This window comes from Archocentrus centrarchus, chromosome 23 (genome assembly GCF_007364275.1).
Source record: "Archocentrus centrarchus isolate MPI-CPG fArcCen1 chromosome 23, fArcCen1, whole genome shotgun sequence".
NCBI lineage: Eukaryota > Metazoa > Chordata > Actinopteri > Cichliformes > Cichlidae > Archocentrus > Archocentrus centrarchus.
The window spans coordinates 15,561,094-15,576,894 of record NC_044368.1 but is presented as its reverse complement, the minus strand read 5'-3'; the positions used below and the strand labels follow the sequence as shown (position 1 = coordinate 15,576,894).

The 15,801-nt window shown below is 39.7% G+C and overlaps 1 protein-coding gene across 2 annotated transcripts in view; it reads right to left on the bottom strand.

Moving 5' to 3' along the window:
• Nucleotides 1–15,801, bottom strand: part of dock4b (dedicator of cytokinesis 4b) — a 130,916-nt gene that overhangs the window by 81,645 nt on the left and 33,470 nt on the right. For both annotated transcript variants that reach the window (XM_030720153.1, XM_030720154.1), the window contains exons 2-7: nucleotides 13,493–13,576; nucleotides 10,149–10,189; nucleotides 7,155–7,210; nucleotides 6,962–7,058; nucleotides 6,232–6,380; nucleotides 2,121–2,205 (exon numbers count right to left, since the gene is read on the bottom strand). In XM_030720153.1, coding sequence (XP_030576013.1) covers nucleotides 2,121–2,205; nucleotides 6,232–6,380; nucleotides 6,962–7,058; nucleotides 7,155–7,210; nucleotides 10,149–10,189; nucleotides 13,493–13,576 — 512 coding nt within the window. The remainder of the gene's footprint in view (nucleotides 1–2,120; nucleotides 2,206–6,231; nucleotides 6,381–6,961; nucleotides 7,059–7,154; nucleotides 7,211–10,148; nucleotides 10,190–13,492; nucleotides 13,577–15,801) is intronic.

The following is a 15,801-nucleotide window of genomic DNA, read 5'->3' as shown; positions in this document are numbered from 1 at the left end:
CACACATACACACACAGACACGACATAATCCCCATGTCAATTTAATTAAGCCACACCGCAGAAGCACCGACAGAAACAAAGACGTTGTTCTAGCAAACAAAGCTCTCACAGGAAAATATTGATGTAATTTGGGCCCACTGAGATGCTGCATCTTGGTGTGAGTGCGTCTTGCATATTTTTTGCATGTGGACTATGGCGGTGAATGCATGTCCCTTTATCTTGACACAATACAGAGAAATGGCAGTCGCTTGCTCGTTTTATACACCATTTAATAGAGGTACAGAAAGCTTTCCTTGTGCTGTGCCTGCTTTTGTTTTGACAACAACAAAAAAAGGAAACTGATGTATTACGCGCTTCAATTACCCCTGCGAAGGAAAAGCCGACACTGTGTGTGTGTGTGTGTGTGTGTGTGCGTGTGTGTGTGTGTGTGAGATACAATTCCCCCCACACTGTATGAGGGCAGAGAAGTGGTTGCCATGGTAGCAGCGGTTGGGGCCTGGAGAAAGCGGGAAGGAGAAGCAGAGAGGAAACAGTAGGGAAAAGGAGAGAAATACAGAAGCAGATGGAAGAGGGGGAGAAAACTCAGTCCATCAAGTGCACCTCATGTGAAGATGAGACTGGTATCAGTAACTCGCTGAGTTTACTCTAAATCTGTTTTGCCGAATGCTGCTTTTAAGGTCAAGTATGGGCTTTGAATGCCAAAGCTTTAGCCCACATGGAGATGTGCTCAAGTTTTTCGGAGAAAAATGACGTGTTAACAGCTCGTTAAAATGCTCGTTAAAATGTGATACAGCCAAAAAGGGTGACTGAATACAATGAGCAAGATCCTTCAGTATCTTCAGCAGCCCTATAGCTGTTAGAGATCACTATTTAAGATTTTTATATAAGGTGTTCTTTCAATTTAAACTCTAACACAGCTCTGTTGTGCCTTTTCTTATTCTCTTTCCTATAATGTTGTCACTGCACATACAAGTAATCCCTGTGAGCCAAAATCTCAGGCCTCAGACTGCTCTAAATGCTCAGTTTTGACCATTTTCAACCAACAGCCTAAGCATGGTGACGAGGTCCAGCCCAGTGACTCCAATTAACAGAAGTGAGGCTTAGCAGTCACCAACTGGCTTTAGCTACCTTCGTTAGGACACCTCTCAGTCAAAGTGGCAATGGCCCCTCTCATATTACAGATCAGCGCTGGAATGTACATGTGCAAATGATATGAGAAACTGCCATGTCCAGTAATGAGTGAGAAATTATGCTTCTTGCATGATCGTAGTGTGTTTTCAGAAAGTGCACATCAGTGAGATGAGAAGCGGTACCCATAAGCACCCATTTCTGTTTGAGGAAGCCAGGAGAGTCGATCAGAACACTGTCATCATTTTTTGGAGAGGGGGTTTAAAGAGACAAGTGCTAAAGCAGCTACTTTTAGATTAAAAAAAAAAAAAAAATGGAGCTGGAAATGAGTATCACATGCTCCTAATGTCTGCTGCGCCAAGGTGGCAAGATATTATGTGAGGAGCTAGTTCATAAACGACCGCTGCTATCAGTCATGAAAGAAGCTGACAGATGTTGTCAGTGATAGACAGTTTCTCAAATCCACTTTGGGGTTATCCAGATCAAACCAAGTATAAAACACTCAGAGGTCAAACATCTGGTTGTTTGCCGTCTGTTATATAAAGCAACAGAAGCTAACTGCAGCAGCATTGTTTTGTTTTGTTTGTTTGTTTGTTTGTTTTTATTAGTTTTTACATTTCTTTAACAAAGTGGATAGAACATACACAAAATGATAGTAATGCTAATAGATCTGTCAAAACAGCAACAGCTTCTCAGGTACTTAATTATAAAAACACTGGAGATTAAAAAAGGCAAATAACACAAACACCAAGGCCATCAATCTAAGCCTCTGCCATCAATGTCACCATCATTCAGTGTCACTGTCCACTCTGCAGGGCCACAAACTCCCAGAAGCGCATTACTTTCTGCACTTTTAAGACCTCTCTTGTCTTGTGAGCTGTGCTGAATATAGTATTTTTTACTCTTTTCAGGGTGAATCTGGATGAGACCAGCTCCTCTAAGCATCTACACTAAGCATAAGATGCTAGTCTGAGAACTGTGAGGACACTTACCAGTCTGTAAAGCTCTGTGACACTGATTTCATCTGGGTCCACCATACTAAACTCTCGCCTAGGTACCAGGTCCAAGCCAAGTTGTCTGAAACACAAAGTCAGAGAGTATACATACACTGAAGCAGAATACATACAGATAATACAGTACTTGGATTATGAGTGTTAATTAAGATGCTACTTTATGGCTGGTTTGAGCATCAACAACAAAGTGAACAGACCCATAAATACACAAAGCACAGCTGTCACATCACCCATCAGTCACCTAAATACATTTGACAGCTTCTCTGTGGAGCAGATGAAAGAAAAAAATCCTCTCCCTTTAGCTCCCTGCTATGCCTTCCTTTCTTCCTCTCCTCCATCTCTTTCCCTCTCCATACTTTAACCTTGCCTGTACTGCGTTCTCACTGTTCCACAAACACAGTTATAACTCTTACACGCTCCCTTCCTCTAGGCTGGTCATTTCAGTGGACCAAAACAGCACACTTGAGTGTGTCTCCTTTTTGGTAATAAGAGAGACGGGCCTGGTCAACCATACAGAAGCCACAGCGAGGGACGCTCATCACTGGGGAGAGGTGTGTGTGTGTGTGTGTGTGTGTGTGTGTGTGTGTGTGTGTGTGTGTGTGTGTGTTTGAAGAAGGCCCACAGCAGGGACATGAAGGAGAGTGAAGGGTAAAGGACAGTAGGGTTTAATCCCGGGATCCGGGATTCCCGGGAAATGCGATCAGAACCATTTCCCGTTTCCCGGGAAACGTTAGACGGGAAACCGGGAAAAAAGTCGCGCGCGTCGATTTGACTTTCAGAAAGAAAAGAAAGCTTCAGAATGTTAAATTTAAGGAAATATTGAGAGAAGGGTTCGTTTAATGCGAAAAGCATTACTCTTCATTTCAGGCACGTTCAGCCTCCGTTTAAGGCTTCAGCTTCATCTCAAGCGTTTTAATAGAGGTATTACACAGTTGTACTTTTTTCCTCTTTAATTTGTTGAAATCGTAGGCAATGTGTTTACCCTAAGGTATTTTGTATTATATAATTTTATATTATATATTGTTATATTGCATTATATAGCCTATAAAATATGCCTGCCCTGAACAATAAAGAAATATCTGTTTAACTTCGAGTGTTTCTTTTCCTCGTTTGCAGCCGCTTACTAACAATCATGAATTAGGATACGGGCCTAATGTGTGAAGAAATTATCATGAAATAGATTGCTTTAACATATTTCGCTTTTAAAATGGAGTTGAGTAAAATGTATATTTTTTAGGCTATATGGATTGGCCAGTTTTTCAATAGACGATTCACAGCGAACCTACTTTAACCCTCAGACACGGTGTTATAAATTTGCTGTTGCCAGAATGGCAATGACCAAGTCGTGGTGCATTACTCAAGGCCCTGTGTTATGCCATATTATAGTGTAGTACGGTAGTTAACTTTTCAATGACTATTACAGCGTTCCACTGGTGGAGATATAGTGCAACAGATGTCGCCAGGACAGCGTGGCTGAGCCTTTATCAATGCTTTATCAATGAGATGAACCGTATTGTTTTGCACCAGCAGTTGTGGAATATCTTGGTATAATTCCATGTACAATGGAGGAATATTCGAATTATATTTGTTAAGGGAGTGTTGAGGAACGATACAACACCGCATAGCTCGAGCACTCAAATGCCGAGATGTAGGTTTTATTGCGTTAATCAAGCCGACGTTACCCCCTACTGGGCATAACAGGACATAGCTGGAAAGCTACCTCTACAATATCAGAATAGGTTAAGGCCGACACAGGCTACAGAAGGCCTAATTAAAATAAAAAAATAAATAAACTTTTTCCCGGGATTCCCGGGAAATGGCTCGTCATTTCCCGGGATTTGATTCATGTCATTTTCGGGAAAAATATTAAACCCTAAAGGACAGACAGAAAGAGAGAGTGACACAAGTTGTGAGCATTTCTTTTTTTGTCCCTCTCTCTCTCTTGCATCCTCATGACACAGAGAGGAAAGAAAGAAGAAAGAAAAGTGAGCGGAAGGATGGAGAGAGTGCTGTCTGGGTGAGGGAAAGAGACTATTGAGTCAGGAGAATGCCTGCAGGAAGGGAAGGTGACAACAAAAGACAGAGGAGAAAGGAGAGATGAGAAGAAGAGTGAGTCTGAGAAAGCAGGAATAAAGTTAGAAAGCTGCAAGAAGCTCTGGGAAAGAAGCAGAGAAAGAAATGAGAGATGAGACTCTTATTTGCAAATGCAGTTTGCGCCAAGTTTTACTTGAGTAGCATCACTTATAATGGATGAGCCAACTTGCTGTGGTGGATTTATAGGTTTTATTGTGCATCAGTAACTAAAAATATTCCTCATAATTTTGGTAATTCTCAAAGTACAGTATGTTTTTAGATCGATTACTTAATATTCCCTGCAGCTAAAAAAAAAAAAAAAAAACATTTCAGAGACTTTAAAGTCTGCAGATTATCCATCACAGTCAACATAAAGCTTGATTTAACTTATTCATTTATTTTGTGGAAGGCTGTCATACTGCAGTGCGGTTATGCAACCATGAGCAGGGGCTGGAAAGAATTATATTCAAAGAAACTCCGAGCTTTTCACGTCAGCTGCTGAAAAGGATTTCTATGTCGATGGAAAATCAAACAAACAGCCTTTTTAGTCACGAGTACAATGCATTCCCACAAACTAACAATGTTTGACTGAATGTGCCAAATCTGTCTCATTACAACATTTAGCATTCAAATTTTGGCCAATGCAAGATTCATCTTCATTCAATCTTGTTTGGTTGTCAATGACATATTAAAATTTGATGTTTCTGCCAGTTTTCAGTGCCACAGGAATCACTGAAGTCATATTACCACAACCACAAGCTAAAAAAAAAAAAAAAAAAAGAAGCCTTACAGCAAAAATAAATATATTTAATGTAGCTTGGTTCTTCTTCTGTGTCAACTCTGTGTTGTCATATTTAGCATCACAGCAAGTTACGAATGCACTTTGCTAACCAAGCTTGCTAGCCACTGCTAGCATTAGCTGATAGTCTCCCAGCTCTACACCCTATAACTATGGTCACATCCAGTTTCAAAATTAGTAACAGCCAAAATGCCATACTGAAGGCTTCAAAATAATACATTAAAATGTGCAGTGGGCTGTGGATTAGGGTATCCTTACCATGAACTACACTCAGCAACCGAAAACAACCAAAAACCACCCTTTCCATATCCTTGCTTCTCTTTCCATGACACCTTAAAAACAGTAATGAATTGAAAGCGATGGCATCGTGGTTCTGAGGGACTACAAAGTAACAGTGCAGCGTCAGGATGTTGTCTGCAATTTTCTGTTTAGTCTTGCTGTAATTAAAAGATGCAGGAAAGTGGCAGATGTGTAAAAAGTCAAGAGATTGACAGCCCTGGAGTGCACGTCTCCAAATTAGCGCTGCTGGTATGTGCTTTGACTACCTGCTCCTGCTTTCACACGTAACCATTTTTAAAAAATCATGTTTTGCTCTTACAGCATTGCTGTTTCTCAGCCTCAATATAGATAAGGCTGTTGAGTTCATAAAATATGCTCCGTCTTCTTTCAGTTAACGTTTATTAATGGAAGACAACAATATCAAAACATGAGGACTTACACTGAGTCTTCTGAAAGGAACTCTTAAAGAGGAGCTATTTTCCTTTCATATTCATACAGTTACAGCTCTTGATGCTTGTATTAAACATGGCCAGTGTTTTAAATAGAAAGTCATCTCTATAAACCAAAGTACTTTATTTCTTGGCTCTGATGTCTGTTATACAGCTGTTGCCAAAAGGACATAGTTCTGGCTATGAACACAGAAGCCCCACCCACCTGCTCGTCAAACTTTCTGTTTGTGAGAAGCAGCCAATCAGAAGAAAGTTCATTTAAAGGGGGGGTGAAGGGAGCTAAACTGGATTGTCTGAGACATGGGATGAACTGGGGAGTTGCACAAAAGCCCCAGAGAAGATGAGTATGGATACAATAAAATAAAGTCCAGGAATATACATATATGTGAATTATTGGTTCTTGAAATGGAACAAAATAAGCACGTCTAAAAGCCATATGTGGACATTTTAAACCTAAAGGTCTTGTTCTGTCTGCATTTATTCTACTCACTCATTGCCCCAATCCAATCTTGCTGTGATGTGCTGCTTGACGTCCCTCATACGGTCATGAGTGAGGTGGCCGACCAGCACCTGCCTCCTCAGGTCCAGGATTTCATTCATCACGTGCCAAAGCCGGTGGAACAAATCCCCCTCATTTTTCTGCAGGTTTGGGAAAGGAGAGAGACGGGGGGAGGAAAAAAATGAGAAGAATAGCAGTCAAAGGCGATGAATGAAAGGGAAACTGACAATAAGCTAAAGACAGAATGAGGATGACAGAAGGAAAGGCACAGATAAGGAGATCAAAATATACAGTTGTGCCAACGCTGCCACCCAAAAACATAAGTGAAAACATGAAAAGCGAAGGAACACACATTAGAGAACTAAATCGACACTGAGAAGAAGACGGCGACCCAGAGAGAGAAGACAAGAGGGGCTTAAAATGGATTTGTGCAAATTAGCTTCAGTGTCCTGCTGCTTTTTGCTGCAAATTTATGCACTTTGATCTACAAGTATTCATCAGCTCAATTTAATCAGCACCCCAGATACTTTAATAGGCCACAAACACAATCAATCCAACTAATGAATGCATAGAAAAAAAAAGCTTCAACTGTTTGTGGCTTTCTGAATTACCCAGGGCCAAATGAACTCCCTGCATCAGAAACCTTAAAAGGGCAGTTTGGGTAAAGCAGAGGTGATGCTTAAAATCAATGCAAAGTGTGTTTGTGTTTGACAATTCTTACCACATAGAGCTGTTTCCACATGGCACCCCAGTCGCGCAGAGTTGATGTCATCTCTGTGATGACTGAGTCTTCGACGGGGATGACTGTCTCGAATTGCCTACAAACATTGGCACATGCACGGGAATCAAATATGGCTCAAACCACAATATGAACACACGTGGAAAGGAAACAGAGAAAAGACAAGTAACATTACCCTTTGTTCTTGATGTGGGCATTCTTTAAGTGGATGTAGCTGGATGGAAAAATCCCCTTTGGGCAGAAGATAAACAGGTTAATGAGAAGGCTCCGAGAGTCATTTGCTTCCAATGTAATCAGCGTTTAACGGCGGCGGATGTGAGAATGATGCACATAATCAATATGGGGGCTGGGAGTGTTGCTGGGTTAAAAAGAGGGAAACGGGGGGAACAGAAAGATAAAAGAACGCAGCTACGACATTTAGTAGACAAGCAAAGGTTTTAAAAAGGCTGTTTGTGTGTGCGCACATGCTGTTTGATGCTAATAAACTGCAAGTTGTCCCCACTGACTTGGGGAGATCAAAGTAGTAACTGAGAAAATGCAAAAGGCAAACACACACCTAAGTCCTCACTGGCTCGTATTATGATATATTCTTTTGCACGTGAGCTTTTAAAAGTCATAATTCTCATTAGACTCACTGCTCATGCCCACTCTCTTCTTTGAATGGAGTGTTTTGTGTATAAAATGTTGCAACATCATTGCCAGCAATGATATAGTTTGGTCTGGTGCAAGGGCAGGGTTTTTTTTTTTTTTTTTAATGACATGGTGGTAATAAAAAGTCATTATTAAGCAAATTTTCAGTCTGCACAGGTGCTTTTTATGGAAGATCATTCATGTGATTGGTGACTGGAAGTTGTTCAACATCTTGTCAGATTAATTTTATTTTATTTCTTAATATTCATTTCCACTTGTAATAATAAATATTACTGGTAAAACTACAATATGGAGAGAAAAAGTTCTTCTAGGCAATCCTGATAATTTTCGCAAGTATTAAATGCAAGTATATATTGCCCTACGCCTAGGTTTGCATCAGTGCAAAGCCCTTCGTCAAATACGTCTTTCCATTCAGAAGGCTTCTTAAAATAAAATAATAAACGTGGGCAGTTATATTGAAGCATTACCTCAATTAACTTAAATTAATAGTGACATGGCATATACAGAAAGACCAATTAAATCAGATTTTTTTTAAAAGTGCGTACAAAATTTGCTGACTTTAAGGGCAAAGTCATAAATTTTGATTCAAGATTCTTTGAGTGTCATGTTTGTCTGATATAATTTATCAGTACAACAACACAATCAATAAGTTTACACAGACAAGTGGCTTTTTGGGGGGTAGCAATGGAACATTTATCATACAACTGCCATCTTTGCCATGACAGAATTCTCCCACAGATTTCTATTTAAGATTCTTTAATTGCCGAGTTTCTCTCTACTGCAGTACTGTGTAAAAGTCTTGAGACACCCCACATTTCTTCATATTTTGTTAGTAAAATTAGAAATAGGTGCAGCAATTTATTGTAATGCACAAACATACATAGAAATACAGCATATAAAGGCAAAAACAGAGTTTGTACAATTGTAGCGAGCTTGAAAGTCAATATTCACCGTTATTCTTTAACATAGCCTGAACTCTGAGGCAGCTTTCTTGTCATTTCTTTAAGCAATCTTCAGGAATAGTTCTCCAGGCTTCTTGAAGTACATTAAAAGCTCTTCTTTGAATGTTGGCTTTCTTTTGCTCTGTCCCACACTTAGGGTTGGCTGTGGCTCAGGAGGTAGAGCAGGCCATCTACCAACCAGAAGGTCGGTGGTTCAATGCCTGGCTGCTTCAGTCTCCATGCCAAAGCATCCAATACTGAACCCCAAGTTGTTCCCAATGTTCATAAGAGTATGACTGTATGTGTGAATGTTAGATAGAAAGCAGACATAGAAAATTCTTGTATGAATGGGTGAATGAGACATGTTGTATAAAGCACAAGGAGTGCTCATGTAGAGTAGAAAAGCGCTACATAAGAACCAGTCCATTTACACTGTTTCAATAATGTTGAGGTTCAGGCTCTGGGGAAGGCAATCCATGACTGACAGTGTTTTCTATCCAGGTATGCTTTTACTGCATGCATTACTACTTGAATTTACTACATACTGCATTCCACTGAGACCATGTCTGACAAGGCTTCAGCAAACAGTAGCTAAATCAAGTGAAGGGTCGGATGCATCTCCCAGATTCTGTGCCTTTTTTGGGTCTGCCACTTTTTCTTTTGTCCTATACTTTAAGGACACCGGACCATACAAAGATAGACCAAGTTTTCGGCTAATACTACAATGGGAATCACTTGGGCTTTTATCATAGATTCAACTAAAGAAATGGGGGGAAAAGTCATGTGCTTTTTGTGAAAGGCTGCTAGTAACCAAGTGCCTAAAGATACAATTTAAAATTGTTTTGTTGCTAAGTTGTCTGTTATTTGTAGACACAACACTGATTCATCCCTTGAGTTAGGTACCATCTTTATGCTTCAGTGATTCATAGGTCAGTGTTAAGTGGCTTAAGAAAAAAAAATATTCCCCTGAAAATAGTCAGATAAAAGGACTGGAAAATGAAAATGAGCGAAAAAGCAGAAGAAAGACCTTCAGAAAGCCTGGAGAACTATTGCCCAGGATGACCTTAAAAAACAGAAGTGTAGCTCCTTGGAAGCAAAATATAAAGAAATAAGGGGTAGCTCAAGACTTTTGCACAGATCTGCATGTTTCCTGGCTAACATCAACATGTTCCGCATCAACAGGATCTGCTCCTCTGGCTCTTCTTTAAGTGCACACGCAAACAGGTGTTTCCATTTGTCTGAGAAGAGCTGGCTGATTATAACTCTATTCCAGCTGATGTTGGGTGGAGCACTAGAGAAAATCACACAGTGTCACCAAACTATATGTCGGGCTACTAAAAACAATTTTCAAAGCATGCATTCTGACAAGTCACACGAGGAAAACACAGGTGTTCCTGATAACATCTGTCATCTCAGCTGCTGAAAATGCTAGTTTTTCTTGCAATGACAGGTCTGAGGAAGTCTCTCAATTCAATCCACCATGTCAGCTAATACACCAAGAGAGGGCATCGGGGTTTTACTGATAGCATGAATAAGCAAGACAAGCAAAACAGGCTGTGAAAAGAAAATGTGCTCACCTTCACATTTGGGTTCTTCAAGATGAATCCTCTGTACCATCCTGCAGAGAAAATACACCACTTTAATTTTACAGCCTGTCCCTGTGAATATTACACATTTATAAATTTATTTTTATGTCTTCCCCGGAGTGCAGAATGGAAGAGGAAAAGAAAATGAATTGCTATATATCTACTAAGAGCAGAGTAAAGATAGAAAAGAAGATGCACGTATGTGGGAGAAGGAAGTTGTATCATTCCCTGTATAGTTGTGTAGTACAGCATTTTACAGCAAACCCATTAAACTTTTGGTTTATTCCAACTTAGTTTCATGTGAAGAGCAAACTTAGATTATCAATAGGTATGTAGCTATCAATGGAATGACTCACTCAACCAATAACCTTATCATTTACAACAAAGCAAAGAAGCTTCTCTTCTTCCTCCTCTGCCACTGGAATCTACGGCAGCCCCGAGCACCATTTGGTTAAAGGTTTTGAAATTTGATACAATAATTGGGGACAGAACCCTGAATATTTTCCCTGTGTTTTTGTACCTTAATGACTCCATTACCAATAATGGGCTCACACTGAAGGAGCGTTTATGCACCTCCTTTTTTAACATTGGATTATTAGTTCAAGCTGGGCTTAAAGCACATTTTGCTGTATTTGACTCCTGCAATAAACAAAAACATGTTTTTCCTCTCAGTGCTTACAATCACAGTTATGACGGTTCTGATTATGCCCTGACACACCACTTGGCTTCCTCGTACTTTGCAGGTGTAAATTTTGAGATCATATGCGTCAAAGCGGCGTTCAAAAAGCAATGAGGCACCGAGGAAGGGTTTTCTGAGCAACCTGTGTTTGCAGTGACCACAGGTTAATGCACAGCTGAGTGCAGGAAGAAACCTGCAACACACAAAGCCGCAGAAAAACACTATAAATATCAGTGTGCCTCGTCATAACAGAGGTTTGAAGAAAATACAAAGCAAAGGCAGGAGGGGAAAAAAACAAACTGTGGTTTATATTCGCTCACACTCTTTTCGCACCATTACACACTCTAGTCTCAGCTCAAGCCAAATTAGTACATACTTGATGCTTCTGCAAATCCCAACACTGAAACAATCTAATACATTTAAATTTGTGAGGCTTTGAGCTGATGATCTTTTCCAGACTGACAATTTAAGCTCATTCCAGCCATTGTAAGTCCCGCCAGATAAGAGCATTAACTAAATAGCTCAGATGTAAATGTATTAGATTATTATAATCATATTAGATTACTGGATTTTACCAAAACATCTGTGACTTAGGTAATATTTTCTACCTGATTTGTTCCAGGAATTCATTGTCAGAGTAGTACTTTTTTTTTGGAGGGTGAACACCATTCATCATCTATTTTCTTTCTTTCTTTCTTTCTTTCTTTCTTTCTTTTTTTCTTTCTTTCTTTCTTTCTTTCTTTCTTTCTTTCTCTTTCTTTCTTTTAGCAAGGTTTAATATCAGTAAATCATGAAGAAAATACCACAAGCAGTCACCCAGGGTTTAAAAAAAAATGTCGCTATGTTGATTTTTAGTAACCTTTTAATCACATCAACTAACCAGCTACTATAAGCAGACTGAACAACATTAACTTTTTTAAGTGTTAACACCTCAAAAACCAAGTGTTGTTAGCAACACTGCTGAGCAAGAGAGCAACATAGCTGATATAGTAAGAAGCTAAAATACCAGTGGTGATACAAGCATTAGATATTAAAATACTAGCTTTAAAAAAAGCTAGTATTTTATAGCTATATATAGATATTATAGCTATAACTGTGAATAAAATTACAGAAATAAAGATAGATAACAGTATTCATGAAAAATATTTTAACAATAATAATAAAAAGTTGGCTAAAAAGTACAAGAAAATAAGGGCTTGAAAATTGTAGCTAAGAATAGCCCAACTAAAGCTAACCAAAATGCTAAATGGTTTATATTTCTTATCTAAACAGAACATAAATAACTGTAAAATAGATAGACATTCAAATTCGACTGAAATGAAGTGCCAAGTCCAGGCCAAGTCGTGACGTCTAGGAAGGCGTACTTGAGCTTCTGACAAGGTTGTGGGGGCGCGTCTGACAGAGCAGTGTGGAAAACCATTATTTAAAATCATAGTTTATACAGCCTGCACTCACTGCTGTCAGTAACTTAACAAAATAAAGCGCTATTGAAGGGCAAAGTCAAAAATCAATTACTGAGGCAGAGAATTTTCAGACAGGAGCCACATTTCAGCAAAGACACGTCCAGTGTGCGAGCTCCTGTGTTTTGAAGTGTCAACAGTATCAACATGAGGCAGAGCCATTAGTCTGCCTCCTCGGCTGTCAGCAGTCTGCCTCTCAGCCTCTTCACTGCTGGCTGGATTTTGATTTAGTTCTTCCCTTCTGGGCCAAGCATTCCACTTGCTGTGCTATTGTCTACTTCCTTTGGGTCTCTTACCACAATATCACATCCTTCTGGCTGGCACGTTGCAAGACAGACTGGCATGCTGTCTCTCAGAATGTGTGTGTCTGTACGTGTGCGCACATGCCTCCATGTGTGTTTTTTTTTTTTTCTCCCTTCCCAACAGGAAGTGAGACAGAGTGTGTTAAGTGCACGCAGTCCGGAAGAAAGAGATTTGTGCGTTTTTGTGCACAGTTGCTCATTTGTGTTAATAAAAGCGTAGCGCTGCTGTGAAATGAGTTGACATCGTTCTAGGGATTCAAACGGGCCTAGGACGGAAAGGACGGAAAGAAAATGCAGCAAGAAAGAAAGAAACTAAAAATATATTAGCATACGCAGGAGGCGAGAGAGAGAGAGTAAGAAAAAGCAAGTAGAGGAGAAAAGCAGACGGTGTGGGCAGGAAGGCAAGAGCAGCAGCCAGCCTGTGGTGCATGAAACGGTAGCTAACATGAATTTCCACAGGCCTTCTTCACAGACAAGATGCTGCTCATTTTGTGCACATACCACATCACAGCATCCCCCCAAGAAGACATGCTATAAGTGTTATACTGACCAGTGGGAACTTTCAGTACAACACATACTGAAACACCTATGTGTTGTTGTCTTTTTTAATACCAAATAATGCATGTGTGTGTGTGTGTGCATGTGTATGGTTGCATTTAAAAATAATCAGATCATTGTTGGTGCATGACTCTACTAATTTCTTGTGGCTGATTTGATAAAAGGATTGCTTTTATTTGTCCATTAAATAAAAAAAATCGTGTTTCTAACTGCTCATGGGAGAAACTGATTTCCTCACACATACTCAAACTCCATTTCCTTTCCAAATCTCCTCAGAATAAGCAGCTAATCTGAATGTAGCATGCACATAGGAAGTGTATAAAATGATCACCATACCTTCACATTTCTCCACGATTTGCACCGTGTCTCCAATTTCCAGTGGGAGGCCATACTGGACGGTCCCTCGGAAACTGGCCAGCACTACAATGGAAGAGGCACACAAACACCCACTTTAGTTGTTTTTTTTTTTTGTTTGCTTGCTTGTTTTTACTTCAGTGCTTGAACTTGGTTATGCAGAGTTAGAGAGAGAGTCTGAGAAATAAACAGACAAAAAAAAAAAAAAAAAACAGAGAAGATGCAATCAATAACCTGTGTAGGTGAAATAAAATCAAAGCTTATGAAATCTCTCCATTTCTGCACAAACTCAAAACACAAATACACAAAACAAACTTATATAAATCCATTCTGTGTGCCACAGAAGACATGAGGCTGATTTGTTATTCAGTAGCTACAATTTTAAGGAAAAACTTTACACACAGTACAAGACACAGAAAAGAAGTTTATACAGTAATGCACTATTCTTTGAGTTCATTTATACTGTTAACACTGTAAATTGTGAAGCTTTTGAAGAATAAATAACAGAAAGTATTAAGTTGTAATCTGTTTCTGCCCATAACTCAGATGAATGGAATGTCAACTACTACTACTGAGTGATTCAGTGGTTCTCATGTGTTTTTTGGAGACTGCATTTTAAGAATAGGTAGTGCAATACCAGCACCAACTACTAGCGAGTACACATACAATAAAGTGGTAAAAGGTACATTTTGAGTGACCTTTCATCTTCTTTGGCATATACACAAAGGTACTTTGTTTCTCTAACAAGTATACTTTATACAAGTGTAGTTTGTTGTGTGTTGTCACTAGCCCAAATTAGCATCACAGCTATTACAGTGAACGATGGCGACATCTTGCTAACCAAAGTAGCGAGTACTAGCATTAGCTGATAACTTGCTAGGTTTACCCTTTCCAAATATGGCTGAGTAATACAACGCCATCTACCAAGGATTCAAAAATTAGCATACAAAAGAAAGCGAAACATTTTGGCTTTGTCCATCTTCTATATACAGTCTATGATAGAGATGTCACCAGAAGCAACACTTACAATACCATACCAAATACATACCAAAATTCAGAAAATACAACAATATTATTATTACTTTTTTTTTTTCCCAAGTACAATAGGTACCATAGGCAGTGTCTGTACCAAGGCTATAATTCTTCTGGAACTGACTGCAAGTGTTCTAGTCTATCATTATATGCTGAAAAAGAAGGATGCCCACTAGCATAGGGAAAGCTACACATGGAAGATGGTGACTAGTGCGGCTGCGGCAATAGCTCCGCCCTGATTCACTGATTAGAAAGGTCCTAAGAGTCAGGCTTTTTATTTTTTTGTGACATCCCTAGTCTATGATAGTGAAAGTAAAGTCAATTTAAGGGCCTCATCACCAATTTTGCACATGAAAGATACAGCGCAAGCTATGTCTGTGTGCACGCATGTGTAAAATAGGAATTATCTCAAAATTGGCAGCGTGTGGAAAATGACATTTTAACATCAAACGCCAGAGAGATGTCTGAAAGAGAGTGAATACTGCTTTGAAATTTATACAGGTTTTGAGAAAATGTCAAACGAAAGCCTGATAGCTAGAAGGATATCAGGTTAAGTAGGTAGGGACAGAATGATGCTGATGGTCTATTAGCACTGAGCGGTGCTTTCTAACAGTGAGTTTCAGCAAAATGTCTCAGCTGACAGCACTTCAACCATCTCTTTAAAATAGCACTGAGTCCCGCTGACTTGCTCACTAAAACCACGCGTGCTTGCACACACACACACACACACACACACACACACACACACACACACACACACACAGAAAATGTATTAACCCACGCTCTTACACCTGCATGTACCCACAAATATGTCAACCGCTCAACACTGATATTCATACAAAGACAGAATTGCGAACGCTGACAGATCCACTAGGGTGCAAGCTTAATGCTGCAACTACACAGGCAGCACATTTACACAAGCGGCCTATTCAAACAGCAGTGTATGCATGCAGACATGGGCACACAGAGATACCCATTCACACAAGGTCACGCACATGTAAAACTGGGATATAGAGTGGAAACATAACAAGAGTCCCTGCCATCCTGAAAGGCTTCCGGCTCGAGCTTAAGTGAGGACAAGAATTTCATTTCTTCTGGCTGCGGGGCTAATTCAGTATACCTGAATGTAGCATCCAAACAGCACAGAGAGAATTCCCTTTGCTGCAGAGGGATTATATTTAATCCAGAACAATTTAAAGAAACAAGCACTTGTACAGGAGCACAAAGACACAGTGGTCATGGTTCATGGACTGCGGACC